Genomic DNA, 27,937 nt, shown 5'->3' on the forward strand with positions numbered 1-27,937 from the left:
TCTTTTAAAAGCGGCATCGTGGTGCACTCGTCGAGTCTTTTGAGTCGGCCCTTCCATGTCGTCAATGTTAATGCACTACAAGAAGACGAACTCCTCAGCACAGGTGCGAAGGGCCGCACATGGGAAACACATTGGCAGAAATTGCCGACGCGCCATGCTGATGCACGTAGGGGGCAGTCATTTTTTAAATGCCGATGGCAATAGAATGACCGTATTCATTTTTTTTTTTTCATACTCGATTCTAACGCGCATGCGATTTATGAACTCGCTTAACCGGAAAAAAGGTGAGCGCTAGATTCAAGTAATTACGATAGAGAAACCAATATGCCAGAAGACTACAATAATGATAGTGAACATGCAAAACGCAGTGGTATTTTGGAGAACAGACAGACAGACAGACAGATGAACTTTATTTGCGTCCTGGGAAGAAGCATAACGACTTCAGAGACTGAAAAACAGCTGACAAGACCGATGTTTTAAAGCGCCTCCAGATGATCCAAGACTCTGAGGTAAAGGCTTCACATGACCATTAATGGTTGGTCTCATCACCTAGAACCATCACAGCTCAATCCTCCCGGCAGACATTTAGTGAACTTTTCAAAGACATCTTAGAACATCACTTCATGTTAGTCAAGTCGCTTGATTTTCCTCGACCCAGACACTGCAACCGTGCCAAATACACTATGTGAACTCTTTCTCTTGCTCTTATTTAAAGTTTGGTTTGGTCTCATTGTGCATTTTTCCTGCACATAAAAAGATGTTCAAAAACAGCGAACAACATTGTGAGGTTGGCCTAACTATTATCAACATCAGATTGAGCATCTCGAACCACATCTTAAAGACGAGCAATGTACAATGAATCCTTGTTATAACACACCGAGTAATACAGCGTTAATTCAAAGTTGCACATTCTAGGACAGAACTTTCTGCAGTACCGAATACCATAAAGACCCGTGTATAATACAAACATGAATATAATACGAGACGAAACTTTAAGGGTGGGAAATTCAAAAAAAAATTGTACCCGCGTATACAACATTGTAGAAAGGATCACCGAAAACACACTTATTGATCACACATTTGCCATGTCAATCGCTGTCGTCTTCAACTGCACTTTTGTCTTCTGTGCCATCAAGGGCATTAGAGATGCCACACTTCTTGAAGGAACGACGCACAAGGTCCTCTGGGATGCTTGCCCAAGCGTGTACGATCCATTTGCATAGCATGGCTCGCGATGCCCGTTTCAGCCGTCCGGCGGCGTCACTGCAGGCTCACCTGAGCGCATCCACTTGGCGTAGCAATGCTTAAGGGGAGACGCTCCTCGAAAGCACTTTTTTTTTGTTATTCAACTTAGAGCTTCAGAAATTGGACCACTGATGCAGTTTTTCCTCCTGATTCCAAATCTGTAATCAGTTTTTACATAAGTGCAATAGTTTGGGAGTTGTGTTTCAAGTAATGGTGAAACTTGATAAGTTTTCCGGGAACTTTCGCGCATACTAAATGTTCATGCAGAGAGTTGTTCAATGGCTCCTTTTGCTCCCTATTAGCCATAGAGTGCCGATATCTAGCTAGAAATTGTGCTCCAACTTTGAAACTATGAAAAAAACATCTGTGTAGCAAAGTACCCTTTTTTTTCCACTCGACCACCATTAAATTTATTAATAGATATTTACAGCTGATAGGTTGTGCTGATTCAAGTAGATATCGGCACCCTACGCACTCTCCTCAATGTGTGTGCCAAATTTCGTCGTCGTATGACCATTCTAAGTGCCCGAAACACTTCCCGCAAAAAATGCAAATTGGCCAAAATTGCGAAATGAGAAAAACGCGTTTGAAAGTTTGAAAGTCTGTATTTACAAAAATGAAAAACGCAGTAGCACGAAACTTGTGCTGAACACATACACACATGTCCAGAGGGAATATCAGTTGTCTAAAACTCTCCAGCACCGTAGGTTTTCCCTTCCCGGCTGGTGCGGCAGGACTCTTCCACCCGGGCCCTCTTGGCTGCACTGCGACGGTGTGCCCTCGCCTCAGCGGTCTGACGCACATTCATCTTGTGCATGCGCATGCTGTCTCGGCGGTCACTGAGGGTAACCAGGGCCTCCGAAGGAAGCACCCCAAGCTCTTCCAGCACCTTTTCAAAGCTCGCGTGGCCCCGGTTGAACCACAGGACTGCAATGGCTGTGGCTGTTTCCACAGCAGTCCGGGAAGCAAACCGGGTCTTTGGACACAGCAGCCATATTTTGCTGTTCAGGGACTCGGCCGCGTTCTGTGTCTTGCCGTGGAGGCACCGGGCAAGCAGCTTCGCATCTGTGAGACGCTTGTAGATTGGGAGGACTGCCAAACCCTGGGCCTTGGTCAGGAGGGGGGTGTGGCACGGTGCAGGCTGGCCCTGCGCCTCAGCACGTCGGTGCTTGCACCACGAGTCTGGGCCTGCAGGACAGAACTTGTGACTTCCAGCACCGTCTGTTGAGCACGAGTGCAAACATGAGGCCCATATGGCAGTGTACATCTTGTGGACATTTCCCCGATTGTTCACAATGGCCACCTGAAAGTAAGTTTGAAGCTTCTGGATGGTGGTCTCCTTCAGCTTCTCCCCTCGTGGAAGTGGCGTTGGCAGCTTCCGCAGGCCGGTGCCCAGACGTTTCGCCACGTGGTTGGTGCACTCCTCTTTTTCAATTGGAGTGTCAGGGTACACGTTGGCATCACAGACCCCGTTGTAGGCCTTGCTGTCTCCATCGCTTAGGAAGATGGTGAACCGCAGGGGTGTCTCATAGTCCACAGTCCTCTGCCAAATGCGCACTGCAGCTTCGGCCTCCATGGCATGCGAAGAACAGTCGCAATTCTTCTCACAAACGGGATGATGAAACGCCTGCCATGTTTCTTCATCGCCTCCCATGTCGTTATGCAAACTGCACGCCAGGCAGAAGTTGGAAAGCACTTCATAGTCCAGGCACAAACCAGTGTCCAAGGACACTACAGTTCCCACACCATTGTGGCTTTTGTGGCCTCTTTTTTGCCATGTGCCGTCAAACATGACTGGCACGTCACTGTTACCAGCCACCTCTTTGGTGACGCTGCGTGCCCTTTGCATGTTTTCACAGACAGCCTTCACTGCCGCACTGTGAATCTTTTTGCCGATAGCATGGAAGGTCTTATGGTGCATAGGGTTTGGCAATCCAACTACTGCACAAAATCGTGAAAGTTGCTCATGCCCGATACCGACGGCACGCGCTGCAAGCACCACTTTCAGGTTCACGGCAAAGGCGTCACGCGAACTCCCGCTGTCGTAGCTTCTGCTTGCACCGCGGCCGCCATCTGACGCGACCCGCTTCGACGAGTACGCGGACGAAAGGATGCTCTCCGAGCACTCCGCATTCTCGCAGTGTAGCTCCAGAAACGCCGAAAGGCCTTTCCGCTTTTTATTCGGTGCCCGAACTGCGAGTTTACTCTCGTGACAAACGGGGCATGCCGCGCCTGCGACGACGGCCGTCAATGCACCCAACTCGCACAGCACTACGCTTTCGGCACGATCGGCATTCGGCCTGACGTCGTTTTCGAATAACGCGATCTTTTTCTGCGATGCACTCACAAAATTCACTGCAGCGTTGATCTCGTCGTCGCAGTTGCCATGGTCGACGTTGCCGTGGTCGATGTTAGGCCTACCGGCCGCTGGCCCGTCGCGGACATTTTCGTTGGCGGTGGCTTTCTTGTACGTCCTCCGCCGCTTCCCTCTGAACTTGTTCTTACTTCTGTATTTCCGATGGTCGGCAACGGCCTTTTTCGGGCTTGCCATCGCACGAAAACAGCGAAAAATAACTCCGGAAAACAGTGAAGCGAACTACGGCAAGAAAACACGGGTGCTGTCAGCCAATGGCGGCCCTGCGTTAGTGGCGCGCGGTTTGAAACGGCGGGAAAAGACTGTTTTTGTTGCTTTTTTTTTTAGATTTTTCGTGAACGTACGAGACTTCAAGAACCGGGATCGTGGAGAGTAAGGACAACTCTACACGAGCCAGCGGCCGCAATATGGCGGACAGCTCTCTTCGCGGCCCCGCGAGCACGCGAACAGCAGCCCGTTTTGTGTAAATTTCGTGATGCCGCGCGTCACTGCCGCTCACTCAGACGCGTTTTTCACTGACTTCTGATGCTTATTTCGCTGTGATATTTTCAGATGTCAAAATATAATGTATAAAGATGATAAAGCAACAAAAAACAGAAAAGGTGAAATTTGGAAAAAAAAAACGCGACTTTTCGACCCGCGTCTCCCCTTAACCGCATCCTTGAACAGCTTATTTACACAGACGTCAAGATGTTGCAGTTGAAATGTTATCCAACTCGGCATCACGACCAGTTCCGTGCCGTAGTTGGGCAAGAGCTTCTTCACTGAATCATCCAAATAGCAGCGAAGCGCGTCCAGCACCAGAATGAATGGAAAAGACAGCAGGGCGCCAGGCCGTCTGCACCACACGAACTTTACCTGGTCTAGGACAAGGTCTTCGTTCATCCAGCCTTTATCGTGACATCTAACAATGACATTACTCGATAGCTCCTCCCCTTTCGGCATTGTCTTGCGCTTGAAGACGACATAAGGTGGGAGCTTGTGGCCGTCTGCCGTGCTCGATAACATGACTGTGACACGAGCTTTTTCATAGCCGGTGGTACGGACACTAACCTGCTTCGAGCCCTTCTCATGAACTGTAAGGGGCGATGGCATGTCCAAGTAAACTGGCGTTTGATCGGCGTTGCCGATATGTCCACAGCGAAAGTTCTGCGAGCGGCACAACATAATCACATGGCGTTGAAATGAGATAAGAGGCTCTTCAAAGGCTTCAGGGAGCTTCTGAGATATGGAGGTCCGCCAGCACAGGGAAAATCTAGCTCGGCACGTGTAACGGTACATCCAGTGCTTGCTGGCTTTGAAGTCCGAGCTCAACATCTTTTTTTCTCTCTCCAGCCCCCTCGCTTTCATCTGCATCAGCTCCATGTTGACTGGCAAATGCACCGCCCTCTGCTCTCGATTTAACTCTGTCAGTGCAAGTTCAATCTATGGGAAAGCACCTTTCTTTGGACCACGACAGCTTTTTCGCTTTCCGCTGCACGCGAGAAGCACTTCTTTCTGTCGTCGCCATCCTAAGACACTTCCGTCGATGACTGTCTTCCGGCCGCACTGTTGCCGATTTCCTCGGCAGCTACGATGACCTTTCTTTTGAATGCAGCCAAGTACTACTTTCGGTGCCCTGGCATGTTGCACTTTTGCGAAGCGAGGCACAGAACAAAGTGAGGTTCACAGGTGCACACGTCCGCTGTACAAGTACATGATCAAAAAACTCAACAACAAAGAAAAAGAAATGGCGCCAGCACTCACTTTTGCCACGTCAGGGCGTGAAGGTAACGAAGCCAAGCTGTAGCCACTCGTAGACAAAACGAAGCTGTAGCCAAGCGGCAGTCACGAAACCGAAACTTCAAGCACAACTTCGTTTTTTGAGCAGATTTTTGTTCGGACCCGCACATAGTATGAAGCGGAAATTTGAAACGCTAATATTAGGGAAAAAAATCTCGTATTATATGCGGGTATTCACAGTAATTTCGCATTGTGTAGTTTTAATCTGGACACATTTCCAAGCCAACTTCCAAATAGTATCTCAAAATCTTGACACAGTTCGCAACAACTTTGCCACCGCTGTTTCCACGGGTTAGCGTGAGGCTGCTAAGCTTATGAAAGTATGAATGCTGTCCTCAAATGTGAAATGAGAACCTAGAGGACAAACAACTACGTCAAGGAAATTGGGGTGAATTAATTTGAATGGACTGTATTCGAAGCGTCGAAAGTGACACCGGAAACTATCCGTATTGTTCAGAGTAAAATAAAAGTGAGTCAAGTACTTTTGAAAAGATCAGGCAAAAAGACCGCATTTTTTTTTTGCAGAAGGCCTCACTCACCTCGACGTTGCCCTCTGCGTCCACGGTGGGAAGCTGATCGCCTTGGCTGTTGGCGTTGACATCCAGTGAGCCCACCTCTTTCTCGAGGTCCTCCCTTCGTCGCTGCAATGCCTGCGCAGCCAAGCACCAGGTTAGTTGAATGCCTTCCGCTGCATCTGCAAAAACTCGAGTATGCCTCCACCACACGGCTGCTCCTGCATTGCCTTGAAGGTGTATCAAATCAAGTGGTGGCTGTCCATTCTGGTATGCCAACTGTATTTAAACATACTTTCTCAGATAACCTGTAAATGCATGCTTTCAAAGTAGTGAGCCCTGAAACATTTTCCACACACCCTAGCCGTGCTTCTTTCGTGCTTCGTTAACATGAAAAGTGTAACAACTGTTTCCCTGGCAGCCATAGAGTTTTGATTTGATATGTGGCGTTTAACGTCCCAAAACCACAATATGATTTGAGAGACGCCGTAGTGGAGGGCTCCGGAAATTTTGACCACCTGGGGTTCTTTAACGTGCACCCAAATCTGAGCACACGGGCCTACAACATTTGCGCCTCCATCGGAAATGCAGCCGCCGCAGCCGGGATTCGAACCCGCGACATGCGGGTCAGCAGCCGAGTACCTTAGCCATTAGACCACCACGGCGGGGCACCATAAAGTTTTCCGTTTATACAGTTGAGCCTGGATGTAACGAACCTGAATTTAATAAATTCCTGGATATAACGAATTTTTTTCAATCCCAGACACCATCCCCATAGAAGCCCATGTATTTGTGACCTTTATGTAACGGTGTTGCAGTAATTGACCTAAATGTAACGAATTTTTGACACTGATCAATTATTTTGAGTCATAACATTGCTAAAATCTTATATGCACAACGCGTAAGTTTTGTAATACGAAAATTAATAATACAAGGGGGCAGCCGCAGGTAGAAAGCATGCTATTGCCGCAGGCAAGTGCATGCCGCGATGATACAAGCATCGCTAGTATAGCTTGCGCCACAAAGCGGCGAACGGAGTTTTATTGTGGCGAAGCCTTTGAGATGGTAATGCGGTGCGTTGTCTGATGACCCTACTGCGCCGAACGGATGAACAAAACAGTGAGATGCGTGAGGTGTGAGCTGCGAGCATTCCTCCATGGCCATGAGGCGAGCGTCAGGCAATCCAGGCATTTCCTAGTCTCTTGTTAGGCCTCTAAGCTGCATCGTTGTGAAAATAAGCTCTGTGCCGAGAAAGCACAAGGTTCTGTCTTTTCAAGTAAAGTTTGCGATTAAAAACGCGGTTTCCGCAGGTGAGAAGAAGGAAGACGTCGCTGCGCGATTTAATATTCCAGCCAGCTCCCTGTCGACAATATTGAGTGCGAAGGACAGCATCCGCAAGGCAGCGGAGTCGAACACGGGTGTGAAAAGACTGTAGAAGTCAACATATGCCGATATGGACAAGGCTGTCTTCTCCTGGTTCCTGGACACACGAGCACGCAACGTACCTATAAGTGGCACAATTCTGCAGAAAAGCGAAAATTTTGCCTGCATTCTTAGCCATGACGATTTCAAGGCAAGTAACGGCTGGCTGCAGAGGTTCAAAAGCAGGCACAGTGTCGTTGGTAGAGTGATTAGCGGCAAGCCCAGATCTGCTGACAGCGATGCCTCTGCCTCATGGGTGGCCAAGAAGTTGCCTGCATCTTGACCGCTAAGAGGCGGCAGACTTGTACAATGACGATGATATGGCATTGTTCTATCAGATGTTGCCGAATCGCACGCTGGAGCTCAAAGGGGGCGATCGTCGAGGTGGCAAGCAGAGCAGACTACGAGTCACGGTCTTGCTTTGTGCAAACAGTGACGGCAGCGACAAAAGGATACCGTTAGTTATAGGAAGAAATGCCCGGCCAAGGTGTTTCAAAGGCACAAAGCAGATGCCAGTTAAAGGGGGACGCGGCTTTGGCATCGCGAAATTTGGCCAAAAAATCGATTTTCTGAAAATCTCATTTTCACATTCTGTGACCCCTTTTCTATCTAATTTCGAAGTTTCGTCCCTGAAAACAGCGTAGAAATGACGTAAAAAATTTTATCGAAGCTAGGGTGGCGATGAATTTCAAGGAAATTGCGAAAAAACGGTGTTTTTCGAACCACGATATCTCCGCAACCACGCAACCTAGCGCCGCCATCTTTGTCTCTATGGATAGCGCGATTCTTCCGTTTCAAATTTGCCGCCTCGGCCGGCTGCACCAGGCAAGAGCAAGCCCACAGCAAGCCAAAGTGTAAAGGTATCACAACAGTTTCCGATTGGCGACGCGCGTCACGTGACTGTACGGCGGCTCCGCATCGGTCGCCCGTGCGGTCGCTTGTAGCAATCGGCGCAAAGGTCGTCTGCTCTACGCGCTGACAGCCCCGATGGGCCGCTTACTGCATTTGTTTTCAACTCGTCGCCGCGTGGTTTCGTGCGGTCGCTTGTAGCAATCGCGCAAAGGTCGTCTGCTCTACGCGCTGACAGCGCTGACGGGCCGCTTACTGCATTTGTTTTCAACTCGTCGCGGCGTGGTTTCGAGATCGCATCGCGCTGCGATAAGACCGGCGCTCGTGAAAGGAGAAAAACGTTGTTATCCAGTTTGGCGCATTGCAGTTTTGAGATCGGTTCCCGCATGCGATCATAGACCGGCGATCGTTCAAGAAGAAACGCAAGACTGCGCAGCGATTTGGTGCTCGTAAGCCGAAGCCGCCGATCGTGAAAAAGAAATTCAGTCTGGCAACTTCTGAGAGCAGCGACGACGGCGTGTGGCACGATGAGGACTCGCAGCCGAGCACAAGCACGCACAGAGTATCGTCCGCGAGCATCGACGAAACTGTTCATATGCCTGTGGAGCAGTGCTTTGTGCTCTCTGAGAAAACATCCATTCGTCGTTCCGCGCAGGCTGCAGACATCGCGGATGCCCAGCCTAGCACTTCGCGCGAGGATGTATTCATCGCGGATGCCCAGCCAAGCGCTTCGCGCGAGGATGCGAGGCCGTCTACCAGCACCACCAGTGGCACGATTCAGGCCCGATTAGAGCCTCGTTTCGTGTCAGCGGAGGCATCTCGCGAACGCGCCGCGGCTGTTCAGGAGTCCCTAAGAGCAGTGTCTGCGATGGAGCGCAAGATGTCACTGAAGGACCAAGGGGACGAGAGCGACATCGAAACGGAAGACGAAGATGAGTTTTTCCTCGTGCAACGCGCGGCCCTGAATGGTCTGTTTGGCAGTGCTCTGTGCCCGCAGTGCAAAGAGCCGGGACTCAAGATGAAGCACGGAACTAAGCACGGGTTAGCGGTAAAGATGGTGCTCACCTGCACTGCTTGCAATGCGGACGCGAAAAATGCGTGGTCATCGCCGCGAATGGAAAACAGCAAGTCATTTGAAGTAAATATTCGGGCCATGCAAGCTATAAAAACTATTGGAAAGGGATCAGCTGCACTCAGTGATTTTTGGTCTGTGATGAATGTATCACATAGGGGAATTCACCACAAGACTTTTCAAACACATCTCAAGGGGGAATTTCGGCCTGCTGGCGCAGCAGCCGCGGCATGTGCGTTTTGCGACGCTGTTGCAGCCGTTCGCAATGTGTACAGCCAAATGGAGGAAACACCCACCAAGAATGTCACTGTGGTGTACGACGGGACGTGGATGACACGCGGCCACGCGTCCCACATCGGCGTGGGCACGGTCATTGAATTCTACACCGGATTAGTGCTTGACAGTGTTGTCCTGTCCAATTACTGTCATGGATGTGCTGTGGGCCCCAAAGAAGGCGACGACGGCTACAGTGAATGGAAGGAAGCACATGTTTGCCAGAAAAACACAGAGGCAAACTCAGGCCAAATGGAAGTCGAAGCGGCCCTCATACTGTTTCGGCGCTCACTAAAAAAAATGACCTGCGCTACACAACCATCGTTTGCGATGGCGACAGCCGCACTTTCTTAGCTCTGTGTCAGGACCAGACTTACGGTTTTATACCCCTGAAGAAAGAAGATTGTATCAATCATGTTAAAAACAGGATGGGCACAGCCCTGCGGTCCATCGTCACAAAGAGCAAGAAAGACCAACCTATCGGCAGAAAAGGTGGCCTTACACAAAATTTGATCAAGCAACTGACTGACTATTATGGCTAAGCCCTTAGGCAGCATGCTGAAGTGGAGGATATGCAGCGAGCAGTCATGGCTACATTCTACCACACCACTTCGACTGGCCAGGATCAACAGCACGAACTTTGCCCACCAGGTCCTGATAGCTGGTGCAGACACCGGGCTGCAGAAGCTAAAGGTGAACCGCAGCCACCCCATAAGTACCACCTGGGACGACACGTTGCCGCTGCCCTGCTGCCTGTGTACCAGCGACTTTCGGACCCACAGCTTCTTGCACAGTGCCAGGGCAAAAAAACTCAAAATGCTGCCGAAAGCCTGCACTCAATTATTTGGTCAATTCTGCCCAAAGAAGAGCATGCTTCATTGATAGCTGCAGAAACTGCTGTCAGTGAAGCAATCTGTAGGTATAATGCTGGGAACCACCATGCCTACACCCAACTTTGCACATCTCTTGGTCTCCAACCTGGACGCCATGCACTTCGTAGAGCAGCCGAAAAAGATGCCATGCGGAAAAAAAAGGCTGCGAAAGCTCATCAGGCTAAAGGTCAGATGGCCAAGCGACGCCGCACTGCAAAGGACACTAAGGACTACAACCCTGGTGCCTATTAGGCATGTAAACCGTGACTCAAGACTTTGAACCTCGTTTTCTCAATACTGTTTTTTTGGCATGTTGCTCAGCTCGTGGAGCAGATATCTTCGCAACTACTTGCCAGATTTTGATTCTGTTTTTTTTTTTTGTAATGCTCCTTGAACTGTGCTTAAGGGGGCAGCGTTCTTATTTTTAAAATTTAGCCTTTTAAAAATTTTTGGTGGGGTTTCTTGTTTGTAGTGCAAATGTGCTCATTGAAGTATCAGTGGAGAAAACTACAAATTTTAGTGTTGGAAAAAAATTATTTTGAAAACGCAGCCCTCTACAGCATACATTCACCTCTGCACACAGTGTTTACCAACTTTCTATGTCATTTTTTAAACTCTCCAGCTGCTCCACGAGGTCCAGTAATGAAATTATTTGTTTCTCAGAAAGTTTTCATGTTATCTTGAAATTTTTATAGAAGCATTATGAGGTCATTCTTAGTCTCTGTGCCAATTTTCATCAAGATCTAACCAGAAACAAGAAAGTTCGTTCCGAAAGGCACGTCCCCCCTTAAGTACATGGCCGATTCGAAGGCCTGGATGAGCCGAAAAATCTTCACTGAATGGCTGAAGGCATTCAACGAATATGTCAAGCGTCAGGGTTGTTAGATATGTCTATTGCTTGACAATTGCTCCGCGCACCACATCGAAGGCATTCAGCTGTCGAACATCAGGCTGCAGTACTTCCCTGCCAATCACACGTTCCTAATACAGCCGCTAGACAAAGGGATTATTAACAGCTTCAAGTGTTGCTATTGCCGTCGCGTCATTCAGAAGATGCTCTTGGATATAGGCTTTGAATGGCTAACAAAAATAGACATTTATCAAGCCATCGAAATGCTTGCCGCTTCCTGGCAGGAAGTGAAACCTGACGCAGTTGCCAATTGCTTCGTGAAAGCCCGGGTGTTACTGGTCACTGAGTCCGGAGTCGACGAAGAACCCCAGGAACCTTCGAATTCATCCGACATCAGTGAAGCGTGGGATACACTTCACGCAAATGGTGGAGAGCCCGACATACTTGATGACTTTTTGTACGCCGACAGTGATGCAGTGTCTACCGAATAAATGTCGGATGTGACACTTCTAAAAACTGCCCAAGATCGCGGTGATAGTGAAGGTGCTTCAGAGGCAGATCCATCGCCATTGCCTGCCGCGAAGCAAATCTTGGAAGCGCTGGACGTCCTGCGCAGTCACGTTGGTTCACAAGATGACGAGGCAGCATTGGACGGCTTGGTTTCTCTCAACTGCCGCAACGCCATCTTGACGCGAAAGATGCAAGCCAAAATAACACAGTTTTTTTCAGGCTAAATATATATTTTTTGAGGTGAGTGGCACTGTATTGGCATCCGCCGCGTTTCCATTTGGTTTTCACAATAGTTTCTCCAGTCTTTAGTTAAAACTGCATGTAACCAAAATCTAGATGTAACAAAAATTTGCTAACTTTTTCCAATTTCATTACATCCAGGTTTAACTGTACACTAGAGGCATGGTGTATTGGAATGGTGCAGCGTATCATCTTCAGAGCAAACGAATGGGACTACGATGGTTTCTTTCACAATGACGCCACCAGCAGGGCGCCACCATCGAATGGCGTGCCCAATGGGCATAGTTCGAATTTGCATTGCTGACCTTTGTGCAGTTTTTGAGTAAAATAGTCGCATAACCCGATTGAAATTAAAAGTATCTGTAAGGTTAAAATACATCCAACACATATGAATGCATTATTGAGATAAATAATGTTCCTTTTGCATAGTAAAGCTCGCGAAATTCCTATCACAGAACAGGGACCCAGATTGTTCGCTTGCTTACAGTTTTGATGTAAAAACGCGTAAAAAAAGCACATCGCTCTTCATTTTACATATTTGCAACTCTGTCTAGCTATCACATTAAATTGTAGTCATGCAACAAAACAAACGAGGAGGCCCTGAAGAACGTTATCGGGCGAGTTTCACGACCACCACTTACCTGCATGAGCCAGGAAAGTAAACAGTCGCGATGTTAAAAAAGAAAAAAATCCTAATGACTAACTCCTCTACTTTTTTTATACATCTTACTAATCATTTTTATACACACACTTTATGACCTGCGCGACAACTACCACTACCAATCTCGGAGGCTTTTTATCTAAGCGTCTCATAAATTACATCAAAGGGCCCTGACAGGTGGCGACACAGTAGTACGGGGGTGCTCCAGCAGCACTGGCCATCATCGCAGAAGAGCCATGCTCTCAGCGCCAGACAGCACACTATCCTATTCCAGTACACCACACTAGAGGGCACTCTTGCACTAGTGTTTACAGGAGCCGCAACAAAAGGTGTTTCAGCAAGCATGGTAATTATGGGTAGTGTGTGGATTCGCCTAATTTTCGTACATTCCGCACTATTTGGCTTCGCATGGCTTGAAGCTGTTCTGTCCCAGAACAATCGGCAAAGTTTATCAGTTACGTTTCACCACCTTAATCGTTTAGGCTTACCTATTTGAATGGGATCACGAAGTTCAAATCGTTCATTATTGTATTCGAAACAAAACAGAAACAATGCAATGAATGAAGCCACAAGTGTAATTCGAGGCCCGAAAAGACTAGGCAAATCCATGTACTACTTATAATTTCAATCGTCGCTGAACGACTGCAGCGCCAGAGTCCCCTCTAATTAAATTTAGGAAACTCAATGCAGGCAGCCACCATTCTTAATTACCGGGCAGAGTTCTGCTAAACTAATACTGCATTATTTAGAGCTTACACGGGTCACCAGGGAGAGACAAACAACACTTTCACAAGGCAGATTACTGTATGGCAACATGGTACGCCTTGACGGGCATAAGACGATTGATGTGTCCTCCTGTCCTTGTCGTGTGTGTGTTTTTTTTTTTTAGAACATTGAAGTCCTCAGCATACCCTTCCAACTTCCTTTTTCTTATTGATCCACTCAGTTATGTTATCGCTGTTGAGTGCTTGCCTGCAGGGCGGCCTGCACAAAGCAGGCCTCGGGGGCGTCTCCTTCCTCGAGCAGCTGGGACCGCAGTTCGGACTCCTCCCGGTCCAACATGGCACCCAGCTGCTTAGGGCACGCCACAAGCACCCTCTGGTGGCACGTCAGTCGCTCTTCTGCACACCATCAAACCAAAGAAAGAGCTTCAGAGTTGCGTAGGCAGTGTGCAATAAAGCAGTGACCAGCCGCCAAACTTTCACAGACCAGTATACAGCCTCAACTGCAGAAGCACAACATAAGGCATTTAAGAAGGGAGTGAAGGTGACATTTCCTCCTTCTCTTTTATTGTAACTATGTATGAACCCTTTTTCGTAACTTCATCACCAGGAGCTACAGCTAGTGTAGTGACATGAAGGCCGTGGATAAAACACACTGGACATGAAAATATCTGTAGCCCCCTGCAAAAGGAGTCATATGTCCAAGTAATGCAATATCAACAGGTATTTCTTTTTTTTTTTTAACTGACTCCTGACTCTCCAGGAGTTAAACACTTTCAATTCAACAAGTTTGAAGCAATTAGGGGTGAGTGAATGTTTGAAATTTCCTATATATTTTTAATGGTGTTTGCCATTCGATTCAATTGCACAGAATTTTTACTTTTTTCAACTATTCGAACTTTCCTAGGACATGTACTGTCATCTGATTAAAAAAAATTCATTCAAATTTTCAATATGCTTTGCCTTGTTGCAGTCTCGTATTGTGGTAAAGCTGCCTTTCAAGCTGTGCTGCAGTTGCAAATGCATTGACTGGAGAAAGCGCTCGTTCCAACGTTGAGATGACAGATGTGGCAGAGGTGGGGGCTTGATTAATGCCGCTTTGGATCCGAAATTCGGGCATGAAGTCCAAGAAATCTGAGCCGAAGATATTTAGCATCCAAAATTTTGGATGTTCTAATATGTTGGTGTCTACGATGGCGATTTGAAACTCCAGACTCGAAGGGAGCACACCCTTGTTCAGCCCATCAGTTGAGGAAATATAGCTATATTAATATATATATATATATATATATATATATATATATATATATATATATATATATATATATATATATATATATATATATATATATATATATATATATAAGCTGAGGAAATATAGATTTCGTCATCACTTCACAGTTTTGTATTGGTATTTGTATGCTTTAGATAATGCTGCTATGGTAAACATGTTTTTCTTTTTTAGTATAGATTGTTCTCTTTTGATTTTGTTTTCTATTTGTTCACTCTTTTAGCTGCTGTTAGCTTTTTATGTTCGCCACTAATTATAGAAGCTCCCCTGACAGTCTCGTACTTGTATTATGTAACCAATTTTTTGTACATGCAATAATAATAATAAACTTGAACTTGAACCTCTGCCCTTCACGTCTGAAGTGTTGTTGCCAGAAACTTTGCTACACCGAATCATGCACATTGATACACCTCTGCATTGCCTCATTCTTAACACAACTAGGAAACACCCCCCCCCCCCACCAGCACTTCATCAACCAAAAGAAAAGAAACATTTTTATGTTGCTACCTAATAATATGCTTACTCCCCCCCTCGCCAGCACTTCATCAACCAAAAGAAAAGCAACATTTTCATGTTGCTATCTAATAATATGCTTAGGAATTCTCTCCAAGTTTTTTTTTTCTGCAATATCGCTTCAAAGTACTAAAAAAATATTCTACAATTATTCAAAAGATATTCAATTCGAATTCGCACTTGCACTTCAAACACTGAATTCGCTTCGCGCCCAACATTTCACTATTTGCACAGCTCTAATGGCAATATCTCAATGATAGCAGAGTCCCTAGAAGATAGCACGAGACGCCATCGAAACAACAGGCTACCTTAGCCTCCAAGGACACGATGATTCACGCAGTCTCAAGGTTACACTAAGTTGGACAGACAGTTGCTATACACATGGTGGTAACTTGGCCCATTACTTTACACTCTCGTTATGTGGTGACTGTTGTTGCCTGGGGTAGGAATGTCAGAGCTGGCACCAAGGCAAAGCTTGATTCCGAAATACTAATTGAAACATTCTCATTAATCTGCTTGTTCTAATTGTGAACCCACATTAACTGCAATAACCAGATGGTTGTACAGTCGAAACCCGTAATAACGAAGTCGCCGGGGAAACCGAAAAATTTAGTGTTCGCGAAAATTTCGTTGCCGCGAGTATGAGACATAAAAACAGTGATACAGCTAGCCAGCAGAACGAAAATTTATTGCCAGAAGTCGGTCAACTTACTTTGCCGACCCTTGCCATGCAACAACTTCAAAGCTCTGCCTTCGCACTGGAAAAAGTGGTCCATTGCTACGTCGCCGTCATGTGCGCCGAAGGAGTGAAGGTGCGCATCCAAAACAACCCGCAGGTTGTTTCCGATGCCCTAGCGCGTCGGTCCTGCCCACAGTCTCGCTGTCAGCGAAGTTAGGGCTAAGGCCGACTCCGATGGCGCACCGCGCTCGTAGACCGTGCGCCCGACTCGTAGTAATCTGATCGTGCATCCGGTGCGGCCACTCGTAGTAATCTGACTGTGCGCCGCTTACAGCTTCGTTGCTTGCGACGAAGCACGTCGCCATGAGTGCGCTAGAGCGTCGTTCCTGCCCGCAGTCTCGCTGTCGGGGGAGTGAGGGCTAAAGACGACTCCGATGACGTGCCGCGCTCGTAGTAACCTGATCGCGCATCCGCCTACTGCTCCTAACTAAAGCGTAATTATATCTTAAGTGATCATCAAGCCGTGAATACGTCACGAAGTAGCAATTTTCGAGAGCCATGTCCTCGCGACGCACAAGCAGCAGACGATCTCCCGGAGCGAGCATCAGGCCAATGGCGAGGCGAGCTGAGGCAACATGGCGGCCACAGCCAATGAAGGGCCTCGAAACGACCTTCAAACATTCGCTTTTTGTGCGCTTGCTTTTAAAGGGAGGAGCCAGCTGTGGCGAAAAAGTTAAACGCGGAGAAATGCTCTTTCCGATGAGCCCAAGAAGCCGGCTCCCGGCCCTGCCATCGCGAAGCCACAATTTTTTGAAAATCGCTGTTTTCTCGCGATTTCCAGAAAAAGTTTCGCTACCTAGGTGAGTGAAGTTAATTTTCCAAAGCACTTCTGCGCGGCTTTCCGAGTAGATATTTTTTAAATTAGAAAAAGGGTTTCAGAAACTGAAAACTTGATTTTCAAAAAATAGATTTTTTTGCTGTTTTTTGTGATCCTAAAGCCGCGTCCTCCCTTAAGTAAACAAAAATGGCGGTACCCACGCTAGCGCGGCCAAAGCAGATGTTTAAAAATTTTGAGTGCGCATAACACGCATACGAGCATATTTTCGACAGTTAACCTTTGGCGGAAGGGTAAAGTAAGGTCCGCACCGTGGTAGAAAATTCGTTAATGTGGGATCGCTGTCCAAAAACAGTTACTTGCTGCGAGATACATAATACATGGGCTTCTATGAACGTTTGCAGTGAACCCGGAAATATTTCGTTGCCGCGAGGATTTCATACTCGCGGGGTTTTATTATTGCAGGTTTCGACTGTCAATCCAGAGAATTAAGGCACCCGAAAGCTGCACAGACAGTTGACACTCTCCCCGAATAAAACGAGCATCGTTCCCACCGCGGCTGATATTGAAGGGCTCTAGGTCGTCCACCCTCCAAAGGTCAGCTGGCATGGGCTGGGCACCGGGCTGGTTCTTCTGGCGACGCATCAGGCACATGGTGATCTCATCACCAGGCTGGTAGCCCCTTCGTGGCTGGGGGACCACCCTACGCGCCAAGAAGTAAGCCAACATTATGCACATAACGTAGAAATATCCAAGCCTATATGACCTCTATATCAGGAAATTTGGTGATGAATGCGTGAGCAAGCCTTCAGTGGCTTTGCATGAAAAAGAGATTGCGCTTTTGGATAGAGGTTAGCCCTTCTATCATTGGGCCTTCGTGTTTATCAGACACTCCGCTAAGTCACGTTGCTCACGTTTGCTTGTCGAAAGATTTTACCTGTTTGCATGTATCAACATTAGTGCTGCGAAAAATAAATTCAGTTGGTAGTCAGTGCTCGTGTTGTCTCTCTTTGCTCTTTTCGTTCCTCCCTTTCCGTACGCTTTTCTTTCCAGCACTTTCGTACTTTCGCTGCAACCCCTACCCCCCCGACCACATAGAATTAAACCAACTAGCCCAAATAGCAGTTCTTCTTCAATGTATTTCTGGCAAGGTTAAGGACAAACTTGAGTTTTTCTATTGGGGAGAGGCACACGTGCCTGCGGAGCTGCTGGGCAGAAAACGCCCGGTCGCAGATGGGGCACGGCCGGTACGGTCGGTCAGACAGGGCCAGGTAGTGGAGCAGGCACGACCAGCAGTACACGTGTCCGCACGGGGGCATCTGGGCCGCACGCGGAGTTCCCAGGCAGACTGGACAGCGCTCCTCCTCCTGGCCGGTCGTGCTCTGCTGCTGCAGCACTCGCACCTCGTGCACCAGCTCCCAGGCGATGGGCACGTCCGGATTCCAGCGACACATGGTGCCCTCGCGCACCACAAACTGGCAGCTGCAAGCATTGGCAGGCATTGCGGGCAAGTTCAAACACAAGGTGAACGCCACATTTCTCTCGACACAAACTCGGGCCATAATAGAACTCCGTGCCTGCTTTCTGCACATTTCATAACAGAGTTCTGAAAAGATATCAATATTCAAATGAACAAAATAAAAGATGGAATCCAAGCGATCAATCTGGATTTGAGTGCTTATGTGAAGCCAAGAAAGAAAACAGGAACAATTTTATTTGGCAGCAAATTATTCATCCATTGTTATTTGTGTTCCAATTACTGCCCCTCAAAGCTACAAGTAACAAACACCCCCCCCCCCCCTATTTTCTTTTTCTTGGCTTTATTATCAGCTCTTCTATGGCTGACATTGGAAAGTTCTATGTCATGAACAAGACTCAAGTGACCAAAAGAAAGTAAACTACTGGCATACCAACACAAGCTCAGCATTAAAAGTGCCTTGCATCAGCCACTGTGTTCCCAAGATGTCATCAATTACAAAAGGTTCACGGAAGCAGCACTCGGTCAAATCCCTCACACTTGACATGGAAAAACGCTGCAGCGTATTTCGTCCACCATGCTGTCTTGACAAGCATGCAAGTGACAAGTAGACAGCTTAGCTGCAAAGCGACAAAAGAGCCAAGCGGGTACCCCGTAACCCTGCTGTAACACTGCTTGGCTGGCTCAGCGCTGAAGCGCGGCCAAGGTTTGGTCCTCGTCTCGCAACACTAACTGTGTGCACTAGCCTTTCAGCTAAGCAACTGTCCACAAATTATTGGCATAAATGTGTACGAGTGGAAGCCGCCGTAAACATCAATATGCCATTGCCCGACGAAAGCTAGCCTCTCCAGGTAGATTGATAATTTTTTAATTAGAACCCAATTATTTAGCCACTATAGTGCACTCCCTCATTGCAATGGCACACGCGCTGCCCACGCCACTACTCACTTGGCCTGCAAGAACTGCTCCTTGGAGTGCTTGGCAGGAGGTGGCCTGCTGGAGCGGTGATGGCCAGACCAGTAGTGGTGGTGGTGGTCACTCTCTCGGGGAGTCAGAGTGAACTTCAGCAGGTGATTCAGGTTCACCTTTCGATTGCCCTTGCGGAGCGCTTCTTCCACGCAGTCATCCTGGATGCTTCGTGCTACCTGCACATGCGACATTATGGACAACGCATCAGACTGGGAGAAGCTGCACTGCAGCCCTGTAGGGACCCCAAAGAGATGCATTCGATCACTTTTTTATGGTAAGTAGGAATGAAAAACTGCTTTCATGGCCGTGGAAGCAAATAGTGGTTTACTAGCATAGAAAACAAATGTGAGACGCCCCATTTTTCGATTTCTCTCCAAAAACTACACCAGTATGTTTGCGCAGCAATTCTTTCGAAGCACTTTGCAGTACATAGAGCTGCATCATTTACAGGGTTGCGCGGTTTACATCCGCACCAACTTTTTTTTACTGATGGGCAGAGGAGTACACCAATTACAGGAGTACACCGTGCAGAGGATTACACGAACACTGGTTGTTTCTGGGTGTTCATCTTGAAAGGTGGTCCATAAGGTTCTCCAAAGTGCCTCAGCCACTGGGTACCTACCAGTAAAATAAGCACACATATAGGTACTAGTTGCTTGGGAGGGCACCCATACTGTTGGAAATTGGCAGCATGGAACTGCCAGACATGAAATAAGGTCATCCACTTTTTCTTATTTCCTGCTTGAACAGTCACCGTGCTCGGCCCTTGGCAGTTGTGAATCGTGTGCAACTGAGTTTTAAAACTGCCTTTGCTATAATGTTGGTGCTGGTATTGACACCATCGAGGCTTTCTTTACTGTCGTCTATCAACTTCCTGATCTTTGGAGTACTAATCACAGTCATTGATGCAAGAACCAAAATTCAGACAGCAAATAGCATCCTATGCAAAGTCTGAAACCGCATAAGCAATGCTCCACTATACTCAGCGACAACTTTTGTTGACCGCACTGTGAAGGGTGCAGAAATGAAGCACATGCTTGCTACCGCCCCCCCCCCCCCCAAAAAAATAAAGTAATAAAGTTTACTGATAATTTCTCTTTTTGCCTTGCTAGAATAGATGCTGCTTTATTTATTATTGAGACAAACAATTTCGAGAAGCTGTGGGTAAAATACAGCTGTTCACTTGGCAAGAATGCCTCCCTCTCCTTTCCATCTCTTAGACGGCACCCCCTTTCAGCACGCTCATGGAGTCCATGACTTACTGGGTTAGCGTTCAACCACAAACTCGCTGTTTAGTTCTCTAAGAAAAATACACTCGTAATTTGGCACTGTACATTGAGCCATCAAAATGTTTCCCCCATTCACATTTTTATGTATGTTGTGTATGTAGAATGAATTAACGTGTGCGAGCAAAAGCTGCAGGCTTCCATACTAGCAGAGTGACACAAATGGGCAGAAGCCCTGCCTCTATGGCCTTCACTCCAAGGTCAAGAAAAGTTTTTGCCATGTTTAGTATCGCAAAAATTGTCTCGAAGCCAGCCACTGACCTGACTGCGCTGTCCCTGTGAGTTCTGATGAGATGACTGCGCAACACATTGGGGCTGTCCCTTGGGCTGAGGCCTCTTGTCTGGTGTTGAGCGGTTGCGCTGTGGGGCAGGTCGACGACCCTCCCCCTGCTGGCCACCCCACTTTCCGCGGCGGCCTCCTCCTCCAGATGGACCGCCACCCCCGCCGGGCCACTGCTGCTGCTGCTGCTGCTTGTTACCTGAACCATCTGCACCAAACACAGAAGGAGAAAGAGTTTTTTGTAATTTTTCGCAAGAACAGGCATCTATATCACATGTAGCACGCTAGTGGTGCTGAAATGAACTACGTATAGTCTAGGGTATTTCAGAAGACTCCCGTCTGATAGTCTACCAACTCAAAGGCAACTTCAAGCTGCTACACAGACACTATCTATACACGAATTGCATGCGACATCATTTCCGACTGGAAAAATGAGCGACCCCCATGTTTGTCAACATTGAGTTAGGCTAGTCAGGATGCACGTGCAGCTTATCGCCGGTTGGGAGCTTGTTGGCATCATTCGTGCGATATGGCAAAAGGAAACGTGCACGCGCTTTGCCCGTCGTACTTCGAAGAGGTTGTGGGACCGACTAGTGTACGTTGCCAAGCAAAAATTGAAATGTGCGATGTCATATCGACCCATACGAACTGTGCATATGTGATGCGCTAACCCTTAATCGCGCACAACCCACCGCTACCTCTTGCCACACTCTCCAACCAGACCGAACTCCTTCTTCCCCACACACGCAACTGCCACAACTCCCAGTCCCAATGATGATGATGACGCCCTCACGTAGTGCCCTCTCTCGGCCAAGTCCTGATGATGATGATGACGCCGCCACGTAATGCCCTCTCTCAGCCACCCTCATAGGTCTCCCCCCTCAAAATGTGAAGCCACCACTACACATCGCCTGCAGCTTCATGGTAGAGTGTCAGCTGATCTGCATGTCTCACACGGTGGCGACGACCCGTTTTGGGGTCCACTAGAACAAATTCATTCTGTCCTACACGTCTCACTGTCCGAAAGGGACCGAAACGTCGGGGTGCAAGCTTCAAGGAGAATCCCTTGGTGGCATCGCTGAGGGAGTGGCTTTCGAGCAGAACAAGATCACCCTCCTGTATTGTCAGTGGCCACCTGTGCTGGTCGTAGCGAGTCTTCTGGGCGCGCCACATGTAGTTTTGGTGTGCCCTGAAGAAGTCAAGCACCTCCTGCAGACAATTGGAGACCTCAGTTGCAAATGCACGATATGCTGTCGCAGGAGGCTCCGCATCGTCTTTGGCTTCAGCCTGTGCCCATGGGGTTCTCAGCTCCCGGCCGTAACAGAGGAAGGCAGGCGTGTAGCCCGTGACCACGCTTTCAGCCGTGCGCATGGCCAGGGCAATTTCAGGGATGTGCTGGTCCCAGTCTTTGTGGTTGGAACAATAAGCCCTAAGGCACTGCTTGATAGTGCCATTGTGGCGCTCCACCATTTGCCCGGCAGGGCGGTACGGAACAGTGTGTCGGTCTTGTATGCCCCAATGCTCAAGGAGGCCCTTCCACAACCTGCTTACAAAGGGCTTTCCATTATCACTTGAAATGGACCGGCTGTAACAGAGGAAGGCAGGCGTGTAGCCCGTGACCACGCTTTCAGCCGTGCGCATGGCCAGGGCAATTTCAGGGATGTGCTGGTCCCAGTCTTTGTGGTTGGAACAATAAGCCCTAAGGCACTGCTTGATAGTGCCATTGTGGCACTCCACCATTTGCCCGGCAGGGCGGTACGGAACAGTGTGTCGGTCTTGTATGCCCCAATGCTCAAGGAGGCCCTTCCACAACCTGCTTACAAAGGGCTTTCCATTATCACTTAAAATGGAGACAGGTGTGCCATGCCTGCAAAAAACCTGGATCATGCAGGCCACCACACTCTTGCTGTTTGCGGCCCGTAATGGGAAAAGTTTAATGAACTTGGTGAACTTGTCAATCACCACAAGAAGGTACTTGTGGCGCCGAGGCGTCATAGGCAAGGGCCCAATTATGTCCACACTGAGCTGTTCCATGGGGGCAGTGGCCCGTTGACTGCTCATCAGCCCTTCTGGCTTCTGGCGGTGGGCTTTGGTGCGCTGACAAACCTGGCAGCATCGCACATACTTAGATATGTCTGAGCGCATACCCAGCCACACGAAATTCTGAGAAATGCGTTTGAGGGTCTTAAAAAAGCCGCAGTGGCCGGTAATCGGGTGGTCATGGGACAGTCGCAGGACCAAGTTGCAGAGATGGTTTGGTAGCCAAGGTACTTTCCTGTTCCCTCGGTGCTGTACAAGCAACCCACTCTCTTCCATCTCGGTCGTCTCCGCCACGTCTTTGAACAAAGGTTGATCACTGTCATTGGGCGGAAGCTTCCCTCCCTTCATCAGAGTTCGTAGTTTTAACAGTATGGGGTCCTGCTCTTGTTCCTGAGCGAGGAGCCCTGCATCATTCAAGACAGTAGTGTCGTCCACTTCAGATGTTACAGCAGCTGCCTCAAAGCTGATTTGTGGGCTGGGCTCTGGAGCAGCCATAGGAAACAGCGTCTCATGTAGACTCGGGCTTGGAACTTCCTGGTGCTGAAGGGGAGCTCTGCTCAAGGCGTCGGCTGGCACATTTGTAAGACCCCACCTGTGCTTGATCCTGCAGTTGAAACCTTGCAGCTGCAAAAACCAACGCCTTACACGTGGCGAGTCCTGGTCTGTGGTGAACATCCAGAACAGTGAGGAGTGATCACAGTGTATCTCAAACTCAATGAACTCAAAGTATGGTCGGAGCTTGTCCACTGCCCACACCACAACCAGACGCTCCCATTCTTGCACTCTATAGCGCTGCTCTGCCTCAGTGAACACCCTGCTAATGAAGCTTATTGGACGCAGTTGAGCATCACTCTCGGCTGCCTGCAGAAGCACCGCTGCAATGCGGACTCCACTGGCATCTGTTTCCACCACGAATGGTCTGTTGAGGTCCGGCAAGTTTACAACAACATCGTCGGCCAGGGACTGCTTAAGTGCTTTAAAGGCTTCCTCTTGCTGCAGCTCCCACCACCAACGTTGGTTTTTCTTAAGGAGTTCTGTGATAGGACGTGCAGTGATAGAAAACTGAGGTATGAACCCTCTGTAATAGCCGGCTAGTCCCAGGAAGGCCTGCAGCTGTTTGAGTGTTGTTGGTTGAGGGTAGTCCAGCACTGCTCCCACTTTTTCCTAGTCCAACCTACACTGCCCGGGCGATATTTCATGGCCAAGGAACTTCAGGTATTGGCAGCACATGTGCAGCTTCTCTGGGTTATTGGTCAGCTGTGCCCAACTTATGCGCTTCAACACCCCCCGAACATGCTCAAGATGATCCTCTAGGGTCTCCAAATACACCAGGACTTTATCGAGAAACGCCATGGCAAACTGGCGATTGATTCCCTCCAGTAGTCTGTCCATCAGGGTCTGGAACGTGGCAGGACCTCCGGCAACTCCAAAGGGCATTCTCGTGAACTCGAAGGTTCTCCGATGGCAAATGAACGCCGTCTTTGGAATATCCTGCTCTTGAACAGGGATGTGAAAAAAACCCTGTGAAAGATCAAAACTTGAGAACCACCTGGCTCGTCCCAGCTGTGCCAGCAACCAATCAGTCCTCGGCATGGGGTAGACTGGCACCTTAGTGCGTGCATTCAGTTGGCGGTAATCCATAGCCATGCGGTAGCCACCAGACTTCTTCTCAACCAGGACTGGAGCACTGGCATGCTGACTTTGGCTAGGGCGGATGAGGTTCTGTGCCTACACGTCTTGAATGCAGTTGTCCATGATGGCCTTCTTCTTGGCATTCACTGGTCGCAGTTTGCATCGAACAGGTGGGTTGTCTCCAGTGTCTATGCGATGCTCTGCCAGGGTTGTGCAACCCGGAGTGGTGGTGAAGATTTCACTAAACTCTTCTAAAACGTGTTTCATGCGTGGGTCTAGGTCCGACGAGTGGCCGGGAATGATCACATTCCAGGCTGCAGTCGCCTGTGGCACACTGGCACCCACACTGGCATCGCCCCCAGCAAAAATGCAGCGCAGACTGTCTCCAAAATCATCCACTGCCTCTGGCTGTTCCTTAAGGGCCTTGACAAAGGGCACAATTCTTGGTGGTTCTGTGCCAACAGTCCTCCCACCAGTGACACGTGCAGAGAGATGCCACTCACCGTCAGGACATCCCTACCAAGGACAACGTCACGGCACAGGTCAGGAACGCACAAGAACTGCTGTCTGCGGCAACCGGCAGCCCACTCGATCTGGCACTTCAGAGACATGGTTGACTGCGACCAGCCTGATGCCAAACGCAGCACGTGTATGTCTGCCTTGGGTTTGGCTCCAGAAGCTTGGGCCGCGGCGTGCGGTCCGAAGAAGCTTACACTTGAGCCTATATCTAGCAGGGCCTTGAACGTCAACGACCCGAAACGGACGTCCATAAGAGGCTCTTTGCCACCGGCTATGGTCGCTACTTGGTGCACACTGCCGTAGGTGCCCGCCGGGGCAGCACCTACCGCCACTGGTTTCCCGGGCACTGTGCTTGCAGGTGACCCGATCGCTGGCACCAGAAGCAAACAGGTGGCCCCATGCGTCGGCCCGTGGCACAGTTACGAGATATGTGGCCGAATCCACTACAGCAATGGCACTGCACACACATTGCTCCACTCACAGGCTCCTGCCGCTGCATCGGTCCCGGCTCGTAGGGTGAGAACGGAAGCGCCGTATCGCACGAGTACTGCCGGTCCCGGCAGTACGACGGTTCTAGCGCTGCTGGACGCAGTGGCCAGTGATGAGTCGGCGGTGCCAGTGGGGCAGCAGCAAACGAAACAAACGATGCCGTCGCCATAGTGTTCGGCTGCGGCAGTGAGCGATGGTCGGGGGCCTGGCTAGGGCGGAACGCCAGATCTCTGGCTACTTGGTTGCTCGAAGTGGCGGTGGTCTGTAGTGGAGGCGACGCCAAGCCCGCTCCATTAGGCCGTCGGCTGCCTTCACCAACTCGGCGAGGTCGTTGTAGGCATGCCCCTCCGCCAAATCTTGCAACTGAGGGTACATCTGCCTCAGTACGCGCTGGACCTTCTCGGCTTCGGAGACTTCTTCCCCGATGCAGTCGTAAAACGTAGCGATCGCATAAACTCCTTCAAATTCTCTTCCGGGTGCTGCGTGCGCTGTTTGAGCTCCACCTTCAGGCGACGCTTCGCGTCAATCGACGAAATACGTGAGTCGGTCGCTTATCGGCAGCGACCCCCGTCACGAGGCAGAAGTTTTCCAAACGTTCAAGAAACTCCTCCGGCGACTGCAAGTCTCTAGCACCGGTGTAGGACCGCGGTAAGAATTGGTAGCGTGGCAACTTTTGTTTGCTTTTATTTGCTTTGTGGCGTAAGCTTGGGAAGGCATGTCAGCCGCGGGCAGCCAGCGTTGCTTGAGTGACAAGCGGTCGAAGCTCGACCGGCCGGTTTTGCCGCGAGCGCAGACACACGGCGCCAGCATATTACCCTGCTTTGTTCAACGCCAGAGACGGTCGAGCGTGTCGAGTTACTATTAACTCGAGGAAAAGGGAACCAACCGGGGCAACAAAAGGGGCGAGATTATAAACGTCATTGTGACGGCCCCCTAATTGCCTCTCGGCACTGGCAGTCAGCGCATCAACGGGCCTCTTCCGAGACCCCGCGCACCGCGGCGACTCCTTGCATCGGTTCGGCTTATGGCCCGGCCACGTAGTGTTTGCGCGCCTGCAGAATCGGCGGCGCGCGTTGCGAAAACTCTGAAGTCGCCGACGACCTTTTCTGCCGGTCCGGCTTTGGTCCAGTAGCTCTCAGAAGCGGGCTCGCGACACGGGAAATGGTAACGGCCGCCCGTTCGACGTCTGGGTTGCCTATTGTTGAATTGGGCGTGTCTTCGACTGCGTCCCCGTTCATCCGGGCAAATGAGCTCGTAAGTAGAAACATGCGCAGTAAGCGAGCGGTTCCTCTTACGGCGCACAGAGGCAAGAGGATTATAGCCCCGTCGTCAAAAAATTGATGTGGTAGAGGGAAGTCGCCCTACGGCCGCAATACCGAGTACGGCTAGCTCTGTCTAGATAATTGTGCGCCGTGAAGCTGGCCCTGGCCTCTATGCTTTTTCTAGTTTTGTTTTATTTACGTTTTGGTTGTTGTGTTGTTTGGGGAGAGTGCATGAGTCCCACGTGCACGAAGGCGGCATCCTCGTGACGTTTTTTTTTTTATCTACCTAATGTACGGTCCAATCAAAGGACAAGCAGGTGATTATTTGCAGAGAGTGTTGTGAGGGCGGAGCGCCAGGAAGGGATAAGAAGAGGCCCCGGGGTTCCGCCAAGTGTTCTGAATCGAGCTTGCGGTGTTAGGCACCATCGGCTCCGCCGAACCCCGTAGGGTCGCCCTACCGAAGTCGGTTCATTTCCAAGTTGTTTTTCTTTTCTTTTTTTTTTAACATTGATGTCCATTGTTTTGTAAAATCTGTAAATACAAGTTTTTCTCAGCCATCTAGAACTTCTTCAGCGTTGCTTCTGCTTAATCGTCAAGCGACCAGCAGGCCAATAGCCGCTATTGGGATAGCGGCGTACGTTTCTTCTCCCACTTTGCTATACCACCGCGGGTGGTGCGCCTCGGGCGCCGAGTGGGGAGAAGTGGTTTCTTCTACATCGAGAAGAGAACTTGATTTTACTACCGGAGTAGCGGGGGAGATGCGCAGCGGCGAGCTGAGGTGCAGAGTCGTCGATGGCCCAAGGGACCGCGCCAGTGTTAGCGATCACAGTCCATGCTCCCACGTGCGGAGCCGTGGGCAGCGGCGTTGCCATCACTCGATCGCGCACGACCACCGCGATTCGTTCGCGCTCCATGGCGGAGCAGTCGGTGCCTAGCAACAGCTCTTCAACAACACCTTGGAGCCTAGGCATGTCGTCCGGTGCTGTTTTCGGGCCTGAAGCCATTCCGGCCGAGCCCCCACTTGTCATGCGCTAACCCTAAATCACGCACAACACACCGCTACCTCTTGCCACACCCCCCAGCCAGGCCGAACTCCCTCTTCCCCACACACGCAACCCCCACACATCAGTAACGATGCTACACCGCTTTGCTGCCTTCCGTGACAAACCGCTTTGCTGCCTTCCGTGACAAACGGCGACATCGTCGACCAGTGGTGCCTCTGACAAGTTACGTCACAAAAATGAAAGTCTGCTAGTCGCTGGACGGCCAGAACTCCTTCGC

At 49.4% G+C, this 27,937-nt stretch overlaps 3 protein-coding genes and 1 pseudogene across 5 annotated transcripts in view; 2 read left to right on the forward strand and 2 right to left on the reverse strand.

Moving 5' to 3' along the window:
* Positions 1-27,937, reverse strand: part of LOC119187169 (E3 ubiquitin-protein ligase RNF10) — a 79,019-nt gene that overhangs the window by 43,452 nt on the left and 7,630 nt on the right. For all 3 annotated transcript variants that reach the window (XM_075890653.1, XM_075890654.1, XM_075890652.1), the window contains exons 2-7: positions 20,696-20,922; positions 19,128-19,324; positions 17,900-18,184; positions 17,257-17,405; positions 13,635-13,783; positions 5,941-6,051 (exon numbers count right to left, since the gene is read on the reverse strand). In XM_075890653.1, coding sequence (XP_075746768.1) covers positions 5,941-6,051; positions 13,635-13,783; positions 17,257-17,405; positions 17,900-18,184; positions 19,128-19,324; positions 20,696-20,922 — 1,118 coding nt within the window. The remainder of the gene's footprint in view (positions 1-5,940; positions 6,052-13,634; positions 13,784-17,256; positions 17,406-17,899; positions 18,185-19,127; positions 19,325-20,695; positions 20,923-27,937) is intronic.
* Positions 1,306-27,937, reverse strand: part of LOC142804087 (uncharacterized) — a 446,442-nt gene continuing 419,810 nt past the window's right edge. The window contains exon 2 of the mRNA XM_075890656.1: positions 1,306-3,477. Within this exon, the coding sequence (XP_075746771.1) occupies positions 1,931-3,166 (1,236 nt within the window). The 5' untranslated portion in view covers positions 3,167-3,477 and the 3' untranslated portion in view covers positions 1,306-1,930. The remainder of the gene's footprint in view (positions 3,478-27,937) is intronic.
* The window catches only part of LOC142804086 (uncharacterized), a 446,178-nt gene continuing 421,758 nt past the window's right edge, over positions 3,518-27,937 (forward strand). The window contains exon 1 of the mRNA XM_075890655.1: positions 3,518-3,553. The gene's annotated coding sequence lies outside the window, so the exon portion shown is untranslated. The remainder of the gene's footprint in view (positions 3,554-27,937) is intronic.
* On the forward strand, positions 7,367-10,796 carry LOC142802666 (uncharacterized; annotated as a pseudogene).

Source organism: Rhipicephalus microplus, chromosome 3 (assembly GCF_043290135.1).
Source record: "Rhipicephalus microplus isolate Deutch F79 chromosome 3, USDA_Rmic, whole genome shotgun sequence".
Classification (NCBI taxonomy): domain Eukaryota; kingdom Metazoa; phylum Arthropoda; class Arachnida; order Ixodida; family Ixodidae; genus Rhipicephalus; species Rhipicephalus microplus.